This window comes from Grampus griseus (genome assembly GCF_964374135.1).
Source record: "Grampus griseus genome assembly, chromosome: 11".
NCBI lineage: Eukaryota > Metazoa > Chordata > Mammalia > Artiodactyla > Delphinidae > Grampus > Grampus griseus.
The window spans coordinates 84,649,220-84,666,568 of NC_139005.1; the positions used below are offsets into that span (position 1 = coordinate 84,649,220).

Genomic DNA, 17,349 nt, shown 5'->3' on the forward strand with positions numbered 1-17,349 from the left:
TTCAATCTATCACAGCGCTTCCTATGGAACTCGAGTCATCTGTTTATGGACTTGTCCTGCTGCATCCCAGCCCCGTCATTGTCATTATCGCCACCGTCTCCATCGCTCTCATCATCTGCCAAGTACTGAGCTTTTTCTATGTGTCCATCACTGTGCCAGCTGTTTTCATGCATTGTCTCTTCTATCTACAGCCCTAAAGGTGCTAGTAAACCCATTTCGTAGATGAGGAAACTGGGACTCAAAGATGTTAAGTAACCTCATCATGTTGCCATAAGTGATTTGTTTTCAGGTTCATCTCCAGCATGTGAGATGCTAGAAGAGCAAGGTATCTGTTGTTATCATCTTTATAGCTCTCTTGCCTAGCTCAGTTTATAGAATTAAGTAGGTACCTAGAAAATAATCAGTTCGGGCTTCCCTGGTGGCGCAGTGGTTAAGAATCCTCCTGCCAATACAGGAGACACAGGTTCAAGCCCTGGTCTGGGAAGAACACACATGCTATGGAGCAACTAAGCCCGTGTGCCATAACTACTGAAGCCCACGCATCTAGAACCCATGCTGTGCGACAAGAGAAGCCACTGCAATGAGAAGCCTGCGCAGCACAACAGAGTAGCCCCTGCTTGCAGCAGCTAGAGTGAAAGCCTGCGTGCAGCAGTGAAGACCCAACGCAGCCATAGATAGATAGATAGATAGATAGATAGATAGATAGATAGATAGATAGATAGATAGATAGATAGATAGGTAGATAGATAGAAAATCAGTTCAACAATGAGGCACTGTCCCAGGTGCTGGAATACAAGGGAGAGAAATAAGGTGAGAGAAATAAGGTGGGATCCAGGTTCTAGGAGAGCGTGCCAGCTGGCAGAGGCGAGAAACCCTGAAGAGGTCATTTTGGTACGATGAGTTGTGGTGGGGGAGTGAGTAGGGAGGCCGGGTAGGGCTGCCTAGGTCACACCTGAGCTATGAGGAGTGGGTGAGAGCACTCCCGGCAGGACACACAGCCTGAGAAGGGTATAACAGTCTAGGGAAAAAAAGCGATTTGGTGTTGCTGGGATTTGCATGAAGGCAGGAAGGACACATAAACAAGATCCCTCCACCCCACCCTTTGTAGCCTTGCATGCGTGCTAAGCGTTTACACTGCATCCTGTAGACAAAAGGAGTCCCTGAGAGTGTTAAGCACACAGATGCCAGATTTCCCTTTGGGACAGACCCCTCAGGGCTTGTGTGAAAGACTGATTTGACGAGAGGAAAACTAAGGGCAGAAAGACCACGTAGGGAGTCATTGCAGCAATCCAAGCAGGGGTGATAAGACTCAGAAATGTTTGTTCAGCAAACTTGTTGGAAATATATCTGTGTGCAATGGTACCAATTTAGAAACACAAATGGATTAGCGAGTGTATAACTGTTCTTTGGAATCCTCTCCTAAGCATGAGCCACCTCTGTGGTATGCATGCCCACAGCATCCCTGCCTCTCTCCTCTCTGAAATGTTCTTCCCCTGTCTCCTGTTTGGTTCCTGACTTATCTCCAAGATTTTGGAGAATGTCACCGTCCTAAGCACCTTGCCAGTTTCAGCCAGCTGTCAGCCAGTCTTTGCCAGGTAGCAGTGGTTTGCTAGAGCCAGGGCTTATGGGTCACAAGAGCCAATGATTAAGTTTTCAGGGATGTGCCTGCTGGTTAGTGTCACAGTAGTTTGAGATTGGCCAAGGTGGGAGTGTGAACCATGGGAAATCGGCAAATGCTGCAAGGCAGGGCTATTTGTTCCCCCTGGAGAGCTGGATGTCTAACATCTACCAGCACACCACTGCTAGTGCCTTTTTTTTTTTTTTTACAGCTTTATTGGAGTATAATTGCTTTACAATGATGTGTTAGTTTCTGCTTTATAACAAAGTGAATCAGTTATATATATACATATGTTCCCATATCTCTTCCCTCTTGCGTCTCCCTCCCTCCCACCCTCCCTATCCCACCCCTCTAGGTGGTCACAAAGCACCGAGCTGATCTCCCTGTGCTATGCGGCTGCTTCCCACTAGCTATCTATTTTACGTTTGGTAGTGTATATATGTCCATGACACTCTCTCACTTTGTCACAGCTTACCCCTCCCCCTCCCCATATCCTCAAGTCCATTCTCTAGTAGGTCTGTGTCTTTATTCCCGTCTTGCGCCTAGGTTCTTCATGACCATTTTTTTTTCTTAAATTCCATATATATGTGTTAGCATACAGTATTTGTCTTTCTCTTTCTGACTTACTTCACTCTGTATGACAGACTCTAGGTCCATCCACCTCATTACAAATAGCTCAATTTCATTTCTTTTTATGGCTGAGTAATATTCCATTGTATATATGTGCCACATCTTCTTTATCCATTCATCCGATGATGGGCACTTAGGTTGCTTCCATGTCCTGGCTATTGTAAATAGAGCTGCAATGAACATTTTGGTACATGACTCTTTTTGAATTATGGTTTTCTCAGGGTATATGCCCAGTAGTGGGATTGCTGGGTCATATGGTAGTTCTATTTGTAGTTTTTTAAGGAACCGCCATACTGTTCTCCATAGTGGCTGTACCAATTCACATTCCCACCAGCAGTGCAAGAGTGTTCCCTTTTTTCCACACCCTGTCCAGCATTTACTGTTTCTAGATTTTTTGATGATGACCATTCTGACTGGTGTGAGATGATAATCTCATTGTAGTTTTGATTTGCATTTCTCTAATGATTAATGATGTTGAGCATTCTTTCATATGTTTGTTGGCAGTCTGTATATCTTCTTTGGAGAAATGTCTATTTAGGTCTTCTGCCCATTTTTGGATTGGGTTGTTTGTTTTTTTTTTGTTATTGAGCTGCATGAGCTGTTTGTATATTTTGGAGATTAATCAATCCTTTGTCAGTTGCTTCATTTGCAAATATTTTCTCCCATTCTGAGGGTTGTCTTTTGCTCTTGTTTATGGTTTCCTTTGCTGTGCAAAAGCTTTGAAGTTTCATTAAGTCCCATTTGTTTATTTTTGTTTTTATTTCCATTTCTCTAGGAGGTGGGTCAAAAAGGATCTTGCTGTGATTTATGTCATAGAGTGTTCTGCCTATGTTTTCCTCTAAGAGTTTGATAGTTTCTGGCCTTACATTTAGGTCTTTAATCCATTTTGAGCTTATTTTTGTGTATGGTGTTAGGGAGTGATCTAATCTCATACTTTTACATGTACCTGTCCAGTTTTCCCAGCACCACTTATTGAAGAGACTGTCCTTTCTCTACTGTACATTCCTACCTCTTTTATCAAAGATAAGGTGACCATATGTGCATGGTTTTATCTCTGGGCTTTCTATCCTGTTCCATTGATCTATCTTTCTGTTTTTTTGCCAGTACCATACTGTCTTGATTACTGTAGCTTTGAAGTCAGGGATCCTGATTCCTCCAGCTCCGTTTTTCGTTCTCAAGACTGCTTTGGCTATTCGGGGTCTTTTGTGTTTCCATACAAATTGTGAAATTTTTTGTTCTAGTCCTTTGAATAATGCCAGTGGTGGTTTGATAGGGATTGCACTGAATCTGTAGATTGCTTTGGGTGGTAGAGTCATTTTCACAATGTTGATTCTTCCAATCCAAGAACATGGTATATCTCTCCATCTATTTGTATCATCTTTAATTTCTTTCATCAGTGTCTTATAATTTTCTGCATAGAGGTCTTTTGTCTCCTTAGGTAGGTTTATTCCTAGGTATTTTATTCTTTTTGTTGCAGTGGTAAATGGGAGTGTTTTCTTGATTTCACTTTCAGATTTTTCATCATTAGTGTATAGGAATGCCAGAGATTTCTGTGCATTAACTTTGTAGCCTGCTACTTTCCCAAATTCATTGATTAGCTCTAGTAGTTTTCTGGTAGCATCTTTAGGATTCTCTATGTATAGTATCATGTCATCTGCAAACAGTGACAGTTTTACTTCTTCTTTTCCTATTTGGATTCCTTTTATTTCCTTTTCTTCTGTGGTTGCTGTGGCTAAAACTTCCAAAACCATATTGAATAAGAGTGGTGAGAGTGGGCAACCTTGTCTTGTTCCTGATCTTAGTGGAAATGGTTTCAGTTTTTCAGCATCGAGGACAATGTTGGCTGTGGGTTTGTCATTTATGGCCTTTATTATGTTGAGGAAAGTTCCCTCTATGCCTACTTCCTGGAGGGTTTTTATCATAAATGGGTGTTGAATTTTGTCAAAAGCTTTCTCTGTATCTATTGAGATGACCATATGGTTTTTCTCCTTCAGTTTGTTAGTATAGTGTATCACATTGATTGATTTGCGTATATTGAAGAATCCTTGCATTCCTGGAATAAACCCCACTTGACCATGGTGTATGATCCTTTTAATGTGCTGTTGGATTCTGTTTGCTAGTATTTTGTTGAGGATTTTTGCATCTATGTTCATCAGTGATATTGGCCTGTAGTTTTCTTTCTTTGTGACATCTTTGTCTGATTTTGGTATCAGGGTGATGGTGGCCTCGTAGAATGAGTTTGGGAGTGTTCCTCCTTCTGCTATATTCTGGAAGAGTTTGAGAAGGATAGGTGTTAGCTCTTCTCTGAATGTTTGATAGAATTTGCCAGTGAATCCATCTGGTCCTGGAATTTTGTTTGTTGGAAGAATTTTAATCACAGTTTCAATTTCAGTGCTTGTGATTGGTCTGTTCATATTTCCTGTTTCTTCCTGATTCAGTCTTGGCAGGTTGTGCATTTCTAAGAATTTGTCCATTTCTTCCAGGTTGTCCATTTTATTGGCATAGAGTTGCTTGTAGTAATCTCTCATGATCTTTTGTATTTCTGCAGTGTCAGTTGTTACTTCTCCTTTTTCATTTCTAATTCTATTGATTTGAGTCCTCTCCCTTTTTTTCTTGATGAGTCTGGCTAATGGTTTATCAATTTTGTTTATCTTCTCAAAGAACCAGCTTTTAGTTTTACTGATGTTTGCTATCGTTTCCTTCATTTCTTTTTCATTTATTTCTAATCTGACCTTTATGATTTCTTTCCTTCTGCTAACTTTGAGGTTTTTTGTTCTTCTTTCTCTAATTGCTTTAGGTGCAAGGTTAGGTTGTTTATTCGAGATGTTTCCTGTTTCTTAAGTAGGATTGTATTGCTATAAACTTCCCTCTTAGAACTGCTTTTGCTGCATCCCATAGGTTTTGGGTCATCGTGTCTCCATTGTCATTTGTTTCTAGGTATTTTTTGATTTCCTCTTTGATTTCTTCAGTGATCACTTCGTTATTAAGTAGTGTATTGTTTAGCCTCCATGTGTTTGTATTTTTTACAGATCTTTTCCTGTAATTGATATCTAGTCTCATAGCGTTGTGGTCAGAAAAGATACTTGATACAATTTCAGTTTTCTTAAATTTGTCAAGGCTTGATCTGTGACCCAAGATATGATCCATCCTGGAGAATGTTCCATGAGCACTTGAGAAAATGTGTATTCTGTTGTTTTTGGATGGAATGTCCTATAAATATCCATTAAGTCCATCTTGTTTAATGTATCATTTAAAGCTTGTGTTTCCTTATTTATTTTCATTTTGGATGATCTGTCCATTGGTGAAAGTGGGGTGTTAAAGTCCCCTACTATGAATGTGTTGCTGTCGATTTCCCCTTTTATGGCTGTTAGTATTTCCCTTATGTATTGAGGTGCTCCTATGTTGGGTGCATAAATATTTACAATTGTTATATCTTCTTCTTGGATCGATCCCTTGATCATTATGTAGTGTCCTTCTTTGTCTCTTGTAATAGTCTTTATTTTAAAGTCTATTTTGTCTGATATGAGAATTGCTACTCCAGCTTTTTTTGGTTTCCATTTGCATGGAATATCTTTTTCCATCCCCTCACTTTCAGTCTGTATGTGTCTCTAGGTCTGAAGTGGGTCTCTTGTAGACAGCATATATATGGGTCTTGTTTTTGTATCCATTCAGCCAGTCTGTGTCTTTGCTAGTGCCTTTTTAACTGCATCTTTAACTCCATTTCTCTTTGGTGAACCTAAACTATCATATACGATTCTGTGACTTCCATTGTTTACATATTTCTTTTAATTCAATTACTACTTATTTTACAACTATTAATTAAATACCTACTATGGACCAAGCCCTGTACTAGATCTTGGGGTTACGAGAGTGAATAATTACACACATAGCCCTTGTCCTTACTCTTTTCTCAAATTAGATGGGGAAGCAGATCTTAATCAAAAAACCACACAGGTTAGGTTGAAATTACAACTGGGACTGGTGCTGCAGAAAAGAGCTACATGGCACTGGGAGCTACGTGGCACACTAAGGGCGACACAGTGTACAAAGGGATGGGGAAGGGGATGGAAAATCAAGGAAGGTTTCCCTAGGAAGGCACAGTTGAGCAGAGACCTCAGGAAGGAAAGGGAGGGGAAGAGTCTTCCAAGCAGATCCACAGCTCTGACTCTTGAGGCTGGCTTCAGCAGCTTATTCTGATTTCGTGGTTCTGCAGTGGGGACCTAGACTCTACATTGATAGTAAGTACTCCTAGTGCTTCTGATATACATGGGCTCTTGCTTATGCTTTGAAAAAATACTGAGGCAAAGAATATACAGAGGGCTTCCCTGGTGGCGCAGTGGTTGGGAGTCCGCCTGCCGATGCAGGGGATGTGAGTTCGTGCCCCAGTCCGGGAAGATCCCACATGCCGCGGAGCAGCTGGGCCCGCGAGCCATGGCCGCTAAGCCTGCATGTCTGGAGTCTGTGCTCCGCAACGGGAGAGGCCACAACAGTGAGAGGCCCGCATACCGCAAAAAAAAAAAAAAAAGAATATACAGAGTTATCTAGTGTTTACATATACACACATAATTTATTAAATATCCATTTCTTGTGGGGCTGCTCTGTGTCAGCCAGTACACTAGGAATGCTCACTTGTATTTGTCCCACTCTTCTGGCCTTGTCTCTGTCCCGCTCTGAGCATCCAGTCTGACTGTCCCAGTCTTCCCCATCTGCACAGTGAGGGGTTTGGACTGTATGACCTCAACATCCAATGGCTTTGAGACCCTGAAAGTGTGTTTTCCCCCTCTCTGTAGATGCACTTGCCGCAAAGGTTACGTTGGCGATGGCTCGACGTGTTATGGAAACATCATGGAGCGACTCAGAGAATTAAACACTGAACCCAGAGGAGAATGGCAAGGAAGGCTGACCTCTTTCATCTCACTCCTGGGTACACAGCCATGGGTGCACATTTACACAGAAAGCGCAGTCCTCTGATGGGCAAGGACATCTGCCAGACACACAATCACTCAGCAAGGGGTGTGCAGGATAGGCAAGTCTTATCTATTGGGATCAGCCCTTTCTAGGAAGGGCAAGTGGGAGGAAAAGGACAAGCAGCTGTTCCAAGGAGATGAGAGTTAGTGCCAAGAGATCCAGCAATGCAGCAGCTAAGGACAAGGTCCTGGGGTCACTGTCGATTAACAGGTCTGCAACAACAGTGAGATAGGCAGCTACCGATGTGAGGATGGAAACCATCCTCTTTCCCTTGACCTTATGGGTCCTCCAGATGGGAAACAATGTTGGCAGGTAGTACTGGGAGGCACTATCCATGCTCCTCAGTGAAGGTGCCATTTGAATGTGGGGCAGAGTCTTGACGGTGTGCGACCGACCATCTCACATATCGCTGGGTGTTTAGCATCCTTGGTCCCCCAACCACTAACAGTCTATAGTGACACATTCTCTGCCAGCCCCCAGGCAGGGTGACAGCCTAAAACACCCTCCTGCCTTTCCGAACACCCTCTAGAGGTCATGACCTCACACTCCCATAAGAATGAAATATAGCTTATCACAGTGTTAGACAAGATTTCCAATAAAACACAAATTTTGCCAGTCGACAGGAAATAAAACACAGGCTTGAGCAATCAACAGAATCCTTAAAATATTATCATCTAGAACTGCCCAGTCACCAAGCATGATTTCCCAGAAAGAGCACGGGCGGAGGAGGAAGTGTTCTGCACTGGTCAGTGCTGTGTTCTCAGCGCAAATAATGTGCCTCCTACACAAATGACCCGCTCTTTGCAGGACACCCCCCAGGGAGTCAGGCATTACTGGCAGACCTCAGGGCTCTCCTGCCTTCCTCTACACACTCTTAGAATATCAGTGAGAGCAGACAAGGGGGACAGTGTCCTTTAGACATTTCTCTGGACAAAGTCCAGTCACCCTGTCACCTGCCCAGTTGATGAGGTGCGGGGCACACTGCCTCCTGTGTGAGAGCACAGAGCCCATCCTGCTGTCCACGCCTCCCCAGGGGCATGGAACAGGACCAGCTATAAAATTTCTAAAGCCCAGTACAAAATGAAAAGACCAGGGCTTCTTTGTTCACAAAGTATTGAGCATTTCACGATGGCAATGACAAAGCATTGAACCAAGAATGAGGCGCTTTTTTTTTTTTTTTTAAGTATTTATGTTTGGCTGCGTTGGGTCTTCGTTGCTGCGCACAGGCTTTCTCTAGCTGCGGCGAGCGGGCGTCTCATTGCAGTGACTTCTCTTGTTGCGGAGCGCGAGCTCTAGGCCCGCGGGCTTCAGTAGTTGTGGCACGTGGGCTCAGTAGTGGCGCACAGGCTTAGTTGCTCCATGGCATGTGGGATCCTCCCGGACCAGGGCTCGAACCTGTGTCCCCTGCATTGGCAGGCAGATTCTTAACCACTGAGCCACCAGGGAAGTCCCAAGAATGAGGCTCTTCTGAGCTGGCCCTGATGGAGCAAGGGCTGCATCTTCACTCACTGAGATGGCAACAGCTCAGAAAGTCAGGCACAGAGGCAGAGGTTGTCCAAGGATGTTGTCACATGACCCTCATGGACCCTCTCATCCCAGGGTATCTTTGAGTCAAGACTGTGGCTATAGGAAAAATCACACAGTTGTGAGGAACACTTGGGGGCCTCACATTCTTAGCTTCCCAGTTCACCTAGGGCCTGCATAATACCAATTAGAATGGAGAAGCTCAGGAGTCAGAGGGTCTAAGTGGACCACAAGGGGCATTGCCTGATTTTACTCCTCGTGAGCTACTGACGCATTTAGTGTTTTCTTTCTTTGTGTATTTCAACTCCTAAGACAAAGCCTATGCTTGGCCACTGAGTAACCTGGGACCATTTACCGTGCTGTTGCCGACAGACAAAGGATTAAAAGGATTCAATGTAAGTATTTTAAATAACCTTGTTTTATAAATAAGGACTAATGTAAAAAAAAAAAAAAAACACCTTAGCAGACAGTACCCTCTTTATTTAAAGTGGGAAACCCCATTAAAATTAAACCTACTGATCATGAGATGCAAATTTTTTTATAAAATTCTTTGAGCAAAATTAAACGTCCTTACGGATAGTATACAAACAGTAAGTGCACAACGCAATGAACTGTCACAAAGTGCATGTCGATGTGTCCAGCAAGACTCCCCCAATGCCCCCTTCCAGTCATCACCCCTCAAGGGTAATCACTAAAGGTTCTTAACTGTAGTCACGTGATAAATAAGATTTGCATAATGCAAAACTGCTCACTTCCCACAGAAAGAATTAAATTAACATACCAGCTAGGTATTTGTTTCTTTAAAATCATCGTAAGTGGTAACAGTGGTAGGGGAAACTAGAAGAGAATTGTAGTCTTCAGTGTGAGCAGCTGCTGTCTCAGATAATGTCAACCAGTGGGAATGAAACCCATAGTGCCCAGTGGAGGTTTCCCATGGTATCAGTGCCATAGTTAGATTTGGTTTAATGTAGGTAATGAACACACTGATTTGTGTGAAATTGGTTTATATTGGTTTATATACGATCACAAAAATATCCAAGATACTTTGTGATCATAATTTGTGCTGCAGTCAGTTAACACCCAGCGAGTTTCAGACTCTCTCCTCCTAATATGCCACCACCATTCATCCGTCCAAGATGAATCTGTCATTAATCTTCAGAGATGCACTCACATGTCTCCTGTGGGGAAGGAGAACTAGTGAATATTGAAGGCATCTGGGCTAGACCCTTTGCATGTGGTCTCTTGTTTAATATACAGATTGAATTTCCACAGTTGAGAAAAGGTCTCTGAGTGATTGTTGACAATCTAATACTGACAAAACGTCAGTTTGATCCAAAGGATTTCGAAAATCTTAATTTTGCTCTTCAAAAGCTCCATCGGTCCACTCTACTGGGTCTTTTCACACAATTTCACATTTCATTCCCAGCTGCTTCCTGGGCTCAAGATGACTGACCTCTCAGCACCTGCCAACCACGTTGGTCCTCCCCGCCCCAGCGCTATGCTCTCCCCATGATGTCCGGTTCCCTCCCCGAGCACCCCCCATGGTTTGAGAGCATACCGTGCCTCACCTCTAGATTTCTGCTCCCTTTCTGCTGCTTAGGGCAGCTTATCTCTGGGAAAGTCATCTGTATCTGAAAGAGCCCAAACTCAAGTCAGGGTGAACTAGCTTGGATGTTTTTGATGCTAAACAAGTCATAACCTGAATCACAAACCTCATTTTTCCCTTCAAACCACAGTAGAGACTGAAGGAATCGGCTTGCTTTTCTCAGGTAAAAGAGCTTTTGCTGAACAACGAAGCTGCTCAGTACTTTGTGAAACTCCACATAATTGCTGGACAGATGAGCACCGAGCAAATGAATAATACAGACACATTCTATACTTTGACTGGAAAGTCAGGGGAAGTCTTCAGTGATGATAAGGTAGGTGAGGGTCTCTCTGATTTTCACTCCCAGAATGAAGCCGCTCACTGAGTCGATGGCCATAGCCAGCTCTCTCTTGGTGTCCGGGGGTCATGAAAGGTTCCAAAGAACTCCTTTCCTTGTTCCTTATTTGTCAGAGCACTTCCCTACACAGGAAAGAAATGGAGAACAGCACTGGAAAGGGTCAGGAGGGAGAGGGGTGGGCTGTTACGGGAAGGGAATTGTAAAGTGATTTTGCTCTGGTCTGAATTAGTTTTCAAGGCAACCATCATTCAACTACCAGCAGGAAGGAGAAATTTACAGTAAACCTTTTTCCTGGACGCATCAGCAGATCAGCACTCCTCTTACGAAAGGAAATGGATTGTTTGTTTTAGATTACCAGGGTTTATCCATCCTCTCCAACTCAACACTGCATCTCTCCTAATGCCATCAGTTCCGTTTTGTTTTTAAAATATCTTCCTTCTCTTTCACAAATAACTCTTTTTGTGATTTTACTGAGCTGAAGGGCACATGGTCAGTCAACAGAGAGAGTGTATGGGGGGAGGGGTTATGACCTATCCTGTTGCATTTCACCAAACATCAATAGTTGATAGATTAATGAGCACTTACTACGTGCAAGGTACTGGGGTAAATCTGGATTTGTGTTACATAAGGCTCACAACAGCCCTGTGAAAGCTTTTCCAATGGGAAACCTGAGAGGTAGCACAGTAAGGGCCAGAGCCACGATTCAGAAGCAGGTCTGCCTGACCCCAAAGCCTGAATCCTTCACCAGTGGGTTGTACTGTGTGTGTGTGAGGATGGATGGATGGACGGATGGATGGATGGACGGACAGACAGACAGAGGAAGATGTGGTTTCCTTTCTCACAAGGACATGCATTCATTCCTTTATTCATTCAACAAATATGTTTTATTGTGTGCCTCTTCTGTCCAAGACACTAAAGTAGGTAATGAATTTGCAATAAATTGAATAGTTTGGGGCCTTTTTGTAGCTTGCCATCTATGGCAGGGAGACTATAATGCCTTATTCTCATTTAGCAATCACTGGTAGGCAGAAGTGATTTCCTATGCTATCTCATTTGATCTTAATGAAAGACCTGTGAACTCAACTGAGCAGAAACCATCATTCCCATTTTGCGGATAAGTGACTCATCCAAGGTCACACAGCCAATAAGTGGCAGAACCCAAGGATTTAAGGCTTCTTCTAATCCAGTGCTCGATTTTTCAAGGGCACACATTAATTTTTATTTTTCCTTGGTGTTTTAGGACAGACACCTGAAGCTTAAACTCTATGGAGGCAAAAAGAAGGTAAAAATTATACAAGGGAACATAATTGCTTCCAACGGGCTCCTGCACATCCTCGACAGAGCCATGGACAAGGTGGCGCCCACGTTTGAGAGCAATATTGAGGTGAGATATTTCAGGTAAAAGTGACGTCACCTCAAATCCATCTCCCTTTGCTCCCTGGAGAGTCACTCCCAAAAAGAAAATAAATGCCAGCACTATGTGCTTGTACTAGGACCCCAACCATGGGGAAAATGGGATAATTTCTGTTTTTAGTAGAATTCTGGGCACCTCTGAGAGAGAGAGAAAGGCATATCGGAAGTGTAGGAAAGATGTTGATTTTGTGACCTTTTTCATAGTCACACCTGACAACTCAGACCAGCTGTCGTGAAATTTACCCCTTCCTTGTGCTTTATGGAGGAGATCCACAGTTACGTGTAAACTCTGTCATCAGTCTTTTCATGTTAGAGCATCTAAATATTTCCTAAACCACCTTATTTTTTTTCACTAAATTTTAAGCAAGATGTCTCTTTTTAGCAAACCATAATGACAATGCTACAACCAAGATACAGCAAGTTCAGATCTTTGTTAGAGGTATGTACTTTTCATGAATTTCTAGAAAGTGTTTTATGTCCAGTCCTTTGTAAAATTAGCAGGGGGTATCAATTATAAATACTTGCTGGGGAATTCAGATATTTATCTGAGATAGGTTGCAGATATACATTTTCATTTCTCAAATGCAGGAAACCAGTGTGGGACATGTCTTAGATGAGGATGGGATTGGTGGACAATATACCGTTTTTGTTCCAAGTGATGAAGCATTGAATAGCATGAAGGATGGCACTCTCGAGTATCTCCTTTCTTCAGAGGTATTGTATCCTACTGACTGTAATGGTGTCATGTCAGGATCACTGCTTCAGTCTCTGTCCATACAGGCTTTTTCTAAATTAAGGATGACAAGTAGCACATGTATCACCATCTATCCTTCTGCAAAACAAAGGCAGACATCATTAATCAATCACTGTACTCTGGAGCTAAGCCTAGATGTGGCTACAGTCTCCTCAGTAGAGTTCCAAGTAGCTAAAAGACCAGTCGATCAGGCTGGGCACAGGAAATAGAATCTATATGCAACCCCAGCTCTGAATGGTTGGTTTGATTTGTCCTGGCTCTTCTAATATTTCTTAATAGCAAAATCATAATTTTAAGTTCCCTATAACTCTAAAATCATCTAGAAAATGAAGCCTAATGTAGGGCATTCTGGGCCAGGTCTAGGCTAAACTTAAAAGGAATAAATGTTATTTTTAGGGGCTCCCGACTCTCCTTTCTGTTGTTTTCAGTTCTCTCCACAATAACCCTCTCCTTATACACCATAAACCTTCAATTCTCTCACGTCCTCCTCAAGAAAGGAGATTTTTTACTCTTTCACTCTAGGGTATAAATGACTGATACCATTTAAAGTGTTTCCTCTTCCAGAAATATCAGCCTTAAACTGAAAAGAAGGTTAGCTAATTATGGAATTTTTTTTCATTAGAATGTCAAATAGTGGAATTACAGGAAGGACCACAGGCTTTCTTTCAGTACCCTGAGGCCCTGCTACCATCTTGGCAATGGGGCAAAACTACCTATGACCTCATATAGATCAGTGTTGACTATATAGAATGAGGGGGTCTGAATCTTTTAGAGTAGTGATCCCCAAACTTTAGTATGCTTAAGAATTACCCATGGAGCTTGTTAAATAAGCTGATTGCAGAAGCTCACCTCAAGCGTTCTGATATCATGGCAGTGGAATGAGGTCCAGAAATAGACATTTTGGTAAGCACCAACTTTCTAACTCAGGTATCCCAGGTCACACTGGTTTTTTTGTTTTGTTTTGTTTTTTCGGGTTTTTTTTGTTTTGGTTTTTTTTTTGCGGTACGCAGGCCTCTCACTGCCGCGGCCTCTCCCGTGGCGGAGCACAGGCTCCGGACGCGCAGGCCCAGTGGCCATGGCCCACGGGCCCAGCCGCTCCGTGGCACGTGGGATCCCCCCGGACCAGGGCACGAACCCACGTCCCCTGCATCGGCAGGCGGACTCTCAACCACTGCGCCACCAGGGAAGCCCCACACTGTTTTTTGGCACTCAGAAACTTGTTGCGTGAATGATGTAGAGGCTCACATTCCCTTTCTGGGATACTTTCAGGTACCTACAGGATATCTTGCATTCAGAATACTTTGGATTAAAAAAAAAATAGGTATCAAGGAGCTAAGTCAGAAGGTAATCTCTTACATTACAAACAGATGTTAAACGTATTGATATGTGAAGATTTGCTACAGGTTTCCATTTAAAAAGCCAGATTTCCCAGTGCCTTTAAACTAGGGTGTTATTTTAAAAATATGATTCACACTCAAGTTTCCTGAAACCTAGCTATTACAGGAAAACTAACATTCTTCTCTTTAGAACTCACATTCATATTTAATTTTAAATCCAAGAAGTAATCATTTCTCCCCTGGGAAGGTATTAAAATTCTGAGATTATATGGCTTCTCTGAATGCATAGCTTCTAATTTGATACATACATTTTTGATAATAATAAAGGAGTTCTCAGACACCTAATCGGGTACATTTAAAATTAAAACAAAGCCTTTAGACTAGGACAGAAAAGATCAGCCTCCCTGCTTTTCTGTCAAGTACCTTGGCTCGGGAAGCTCCCCTCTTTCTCCTTGTAGCTCCTTCCAGTGGTGACTGGAGCTGCCTCACTCAGGCTCTCGAGAGTAGATATGTCTCTTCTCGTTCAGTGAGATCCCATCGGTAGCTTGAAATCAGCCTCTGGTAGGAATATTGACACCATGGAAATTGGCCAGCACTATAAATCGGGGCTTATTTTCTTCCCCATAGAAGGGATTTACCAGCACACCATTGCCCCTGGCTCTCAATCTCATTTCTCTCAAAGGCAGTATCTTTCTGCTCGCAAAGAATATAAAACCCCAAGTCTCTTTATCCTGAGTCTAAAACAGTTTTTCCACTTCAACTTCTAGGTGAGGAATAGAACAATCATTTCTACCAGTTTCTCTGGTCCAGAGTCAGTGTGGGTTAAAATTCCTCAACCTATGGGAAGCTCCTTCTCTCTCCACCCATCTTAAGAGCATCCTTTAGCTTTATCTTCAGGGAGGAACCTTAGCTGGAGACAAGAAGATCCCCATCAGTTATGTGCCAATGAAATGGAAAAAAAATGATTTCCTCAGAAGAATACTTTCTAATTCTGCTTTGGGAATGCATCGTTTCCTTTCCAGTGTATCTTTCTGCTTCTCTCTGAAGCAAAATTTCAGTTCTGAACCATCCCATCCCTGCAGAGACCATGGCTATCAATCACAAACCCCAGCTTATGACTTCATCTAGACAGAAATAAGAGCAAAGGGAGCAAGAGACCAGCCCTTGCCAATTCACAAAACCTTGCAAGCTAAATGGGACAAAAAGAGGTGAATTTACAGAGTTCAAAGTCATAGTCACAGTTTGGTAGAAAACCTTTCCCTTTCTGTCTCTGGCACCGAAAGGCTTGGTTTTTGTTGTTGTTGTTGTTCGTTTGCATCTAAAACAGCAAGTAGGAAATGAATGTCCTCGTAAAGGGAAGAATGCACTGCTCCAAAAGGCTCTCCAGCGACAGCACCTGAGAGCACAGCCTGTTGCCCTGAGCCTAACTGGACTAAACTCTCTGAACGATATGGCCCCTGGCCAGATAAGGTGGCGGGCACACACGGTGGCACAGTGATGCTGGTCAATTCCTTTGTCCCTTTCATTCTCCCGTTTCTTGTAAAAAGGATCCAACGCCAATTAATTCTTGAGGCCTTCGAAGTGGATTATCCAGTTTATCAGGTCTTTGTATAGAATTAGAGGGTGGAAGGGGTCCATACAAACCCTGTTGTTTTGCAGACTACAGGTGCTGAGTGGCTTGCTCAAGGTCACACAGAAGCAGAACCACAATTAAACTCAGGTTCTTGAGGTCCAGTTCAGTGCCCTTCTCAGGACTCTTCCCCTCCTCGTTTTTACTTATTGACACAAATGTTTATGTAGGTCCTGTCGTGTGCCCTCTACTATGCTGGCCGGGGACACAGTTACAGACCCAGTCCCTGCCTTCTGGGAGTTTGCAGTCTACTTCTGTCTGATATTTTCCAGCGGTCCCTACTTTTTCCCACCCTTTCTGCCACTTAGCATCCAAACGTGTAGTGGGATTGCTTCTGCCTGCAACTCCTCAGTTCTGGGTACCCTAAAGTAGCTGTAAGGGGAAGTTAAGACACAGAGGCTAAGTGATTTGCTCAGAGTCTCACAGTAACAGAACCAGGGCTACAGAAACCATCACTTCCAGGGCTGGCCAACTGGTGGTCAACTTCAGCATTCTTATTGGTAACCCTGCCCTGCACATAATGCTAGTGATGTATAGATAGGGTGGCCTGACGAGCGTCCACACCAGGACACTTCTGAGAGTGAATGGGGCTGCCAGGATGACAGGTATAAAAGCCAGGGTTGTACTAGACAAACCAGGATGCGTGGTCGCTCTACTTACAGGTAATTCCCCTGGCATAGGGGCCAAGGGGGAATGCAGAGAGGGGTCTGAGTGAATGGAACTCAGGTTCGGCAGGGCTTTCTCTCCACCTGGGACCTCATGCTGTTGGAACATGTCCCTAGCATGGTCAGCCTCTTGGAGGTTATGGTGATCTTGATTTGTAATCCTTCACCTTTCCGAGATAGAGTAACCGTGGCAGTGCCACTGAAGTAGCAGAATTCAGCGCTTCGAAGCTTGTAACCCAGCTCTGATTCAGCTGGGAGATTACAGACATACCACAGCCGACCGCCACTGCTGCTGCCGTCTTCTACCAGAGAGAGAGGCCCTGTGTTCCTCAGTTCCATACACTGTCTCCAGGGCGCCCGTACGGGGACTGTTCATCCTGCTTAGAGTCCCAAGACTCTCTTTTTTTCTCCACTGCTGCTTCTGTTTCCTGAAGCATGAGAAACCCTCGAAAGGGCCTCGATGGCGAGATGAACATGTACCATGAGAACACAGAAGGAGAAAGAGCCCTGGCCAGATATTCCTAACAAGGACTGTATGTTCCTAAATAACCAGTACATGGTCTAACAAGCACATGGTTATGTAGAGAGAGTGAAACAGAATCATAAACTGAGGCTGTCTTAGAAAACCTGGAATGTAGCCTTAGACATGGAGAGAGGTGATGGAGCAAGGTGACTGAGAGCTTGAGTGACTTCTTCGGCTTGTATCCTAAGTTAGCTTTGTGACCTTGGACATGGCTTTAAAACTCAGTGTTCTCACACATGTACTGAGTCAATAGTATCCCCACCTCACAGGGCTGTTGGGAGGCTTAAATGAGATGTGCATATAATGTTTGCAGAATAGCCCCTGCCATAAAGTAAAAATTTGAG

The 17,349-nt window shown here is 43.3% G+C and overlaps 1 protein-coding gene across 1 annotated transcript in view; it reads left to right on the plus strand.

Moving 5' to 3' along the window:
- STAB2 (stabilin 2) overlaps positions 1 to 17,349 on the plus strand; it is a 158,314-nt gene that overhangs the window by 42,742 nt on the left and 98,223 nt on the right. The window contains exons 10-15 of the mRNA XM_082666494.1: positions 7,039 to 7,172; positions 9,053 to 9,135; positions 10,510 to 10,659; positions 11,924 to 12,067; positions 12,479 to 12,535; positions 12,685 to 12,810. Coding sequence (XP_082522620.1) covers positions 7,039 to 7,172; positions 9,053 to 9,135; positions 10,510 to 10,659; positions 11,924 to 12,067; positions 12,479 to 12,535; positions 12,685 to 12,810 — 694 coding nt within the window. The remainder of the gene's footprint in view (positions 1 to 7,038; positions 7,173 to 9,052; positions 9,136 to 10,509; positions 10,660 to 11,923; positions 12,068 to 12,478; positions 12,536 to 12,684; positions 12,811 to 17,349) is intronic.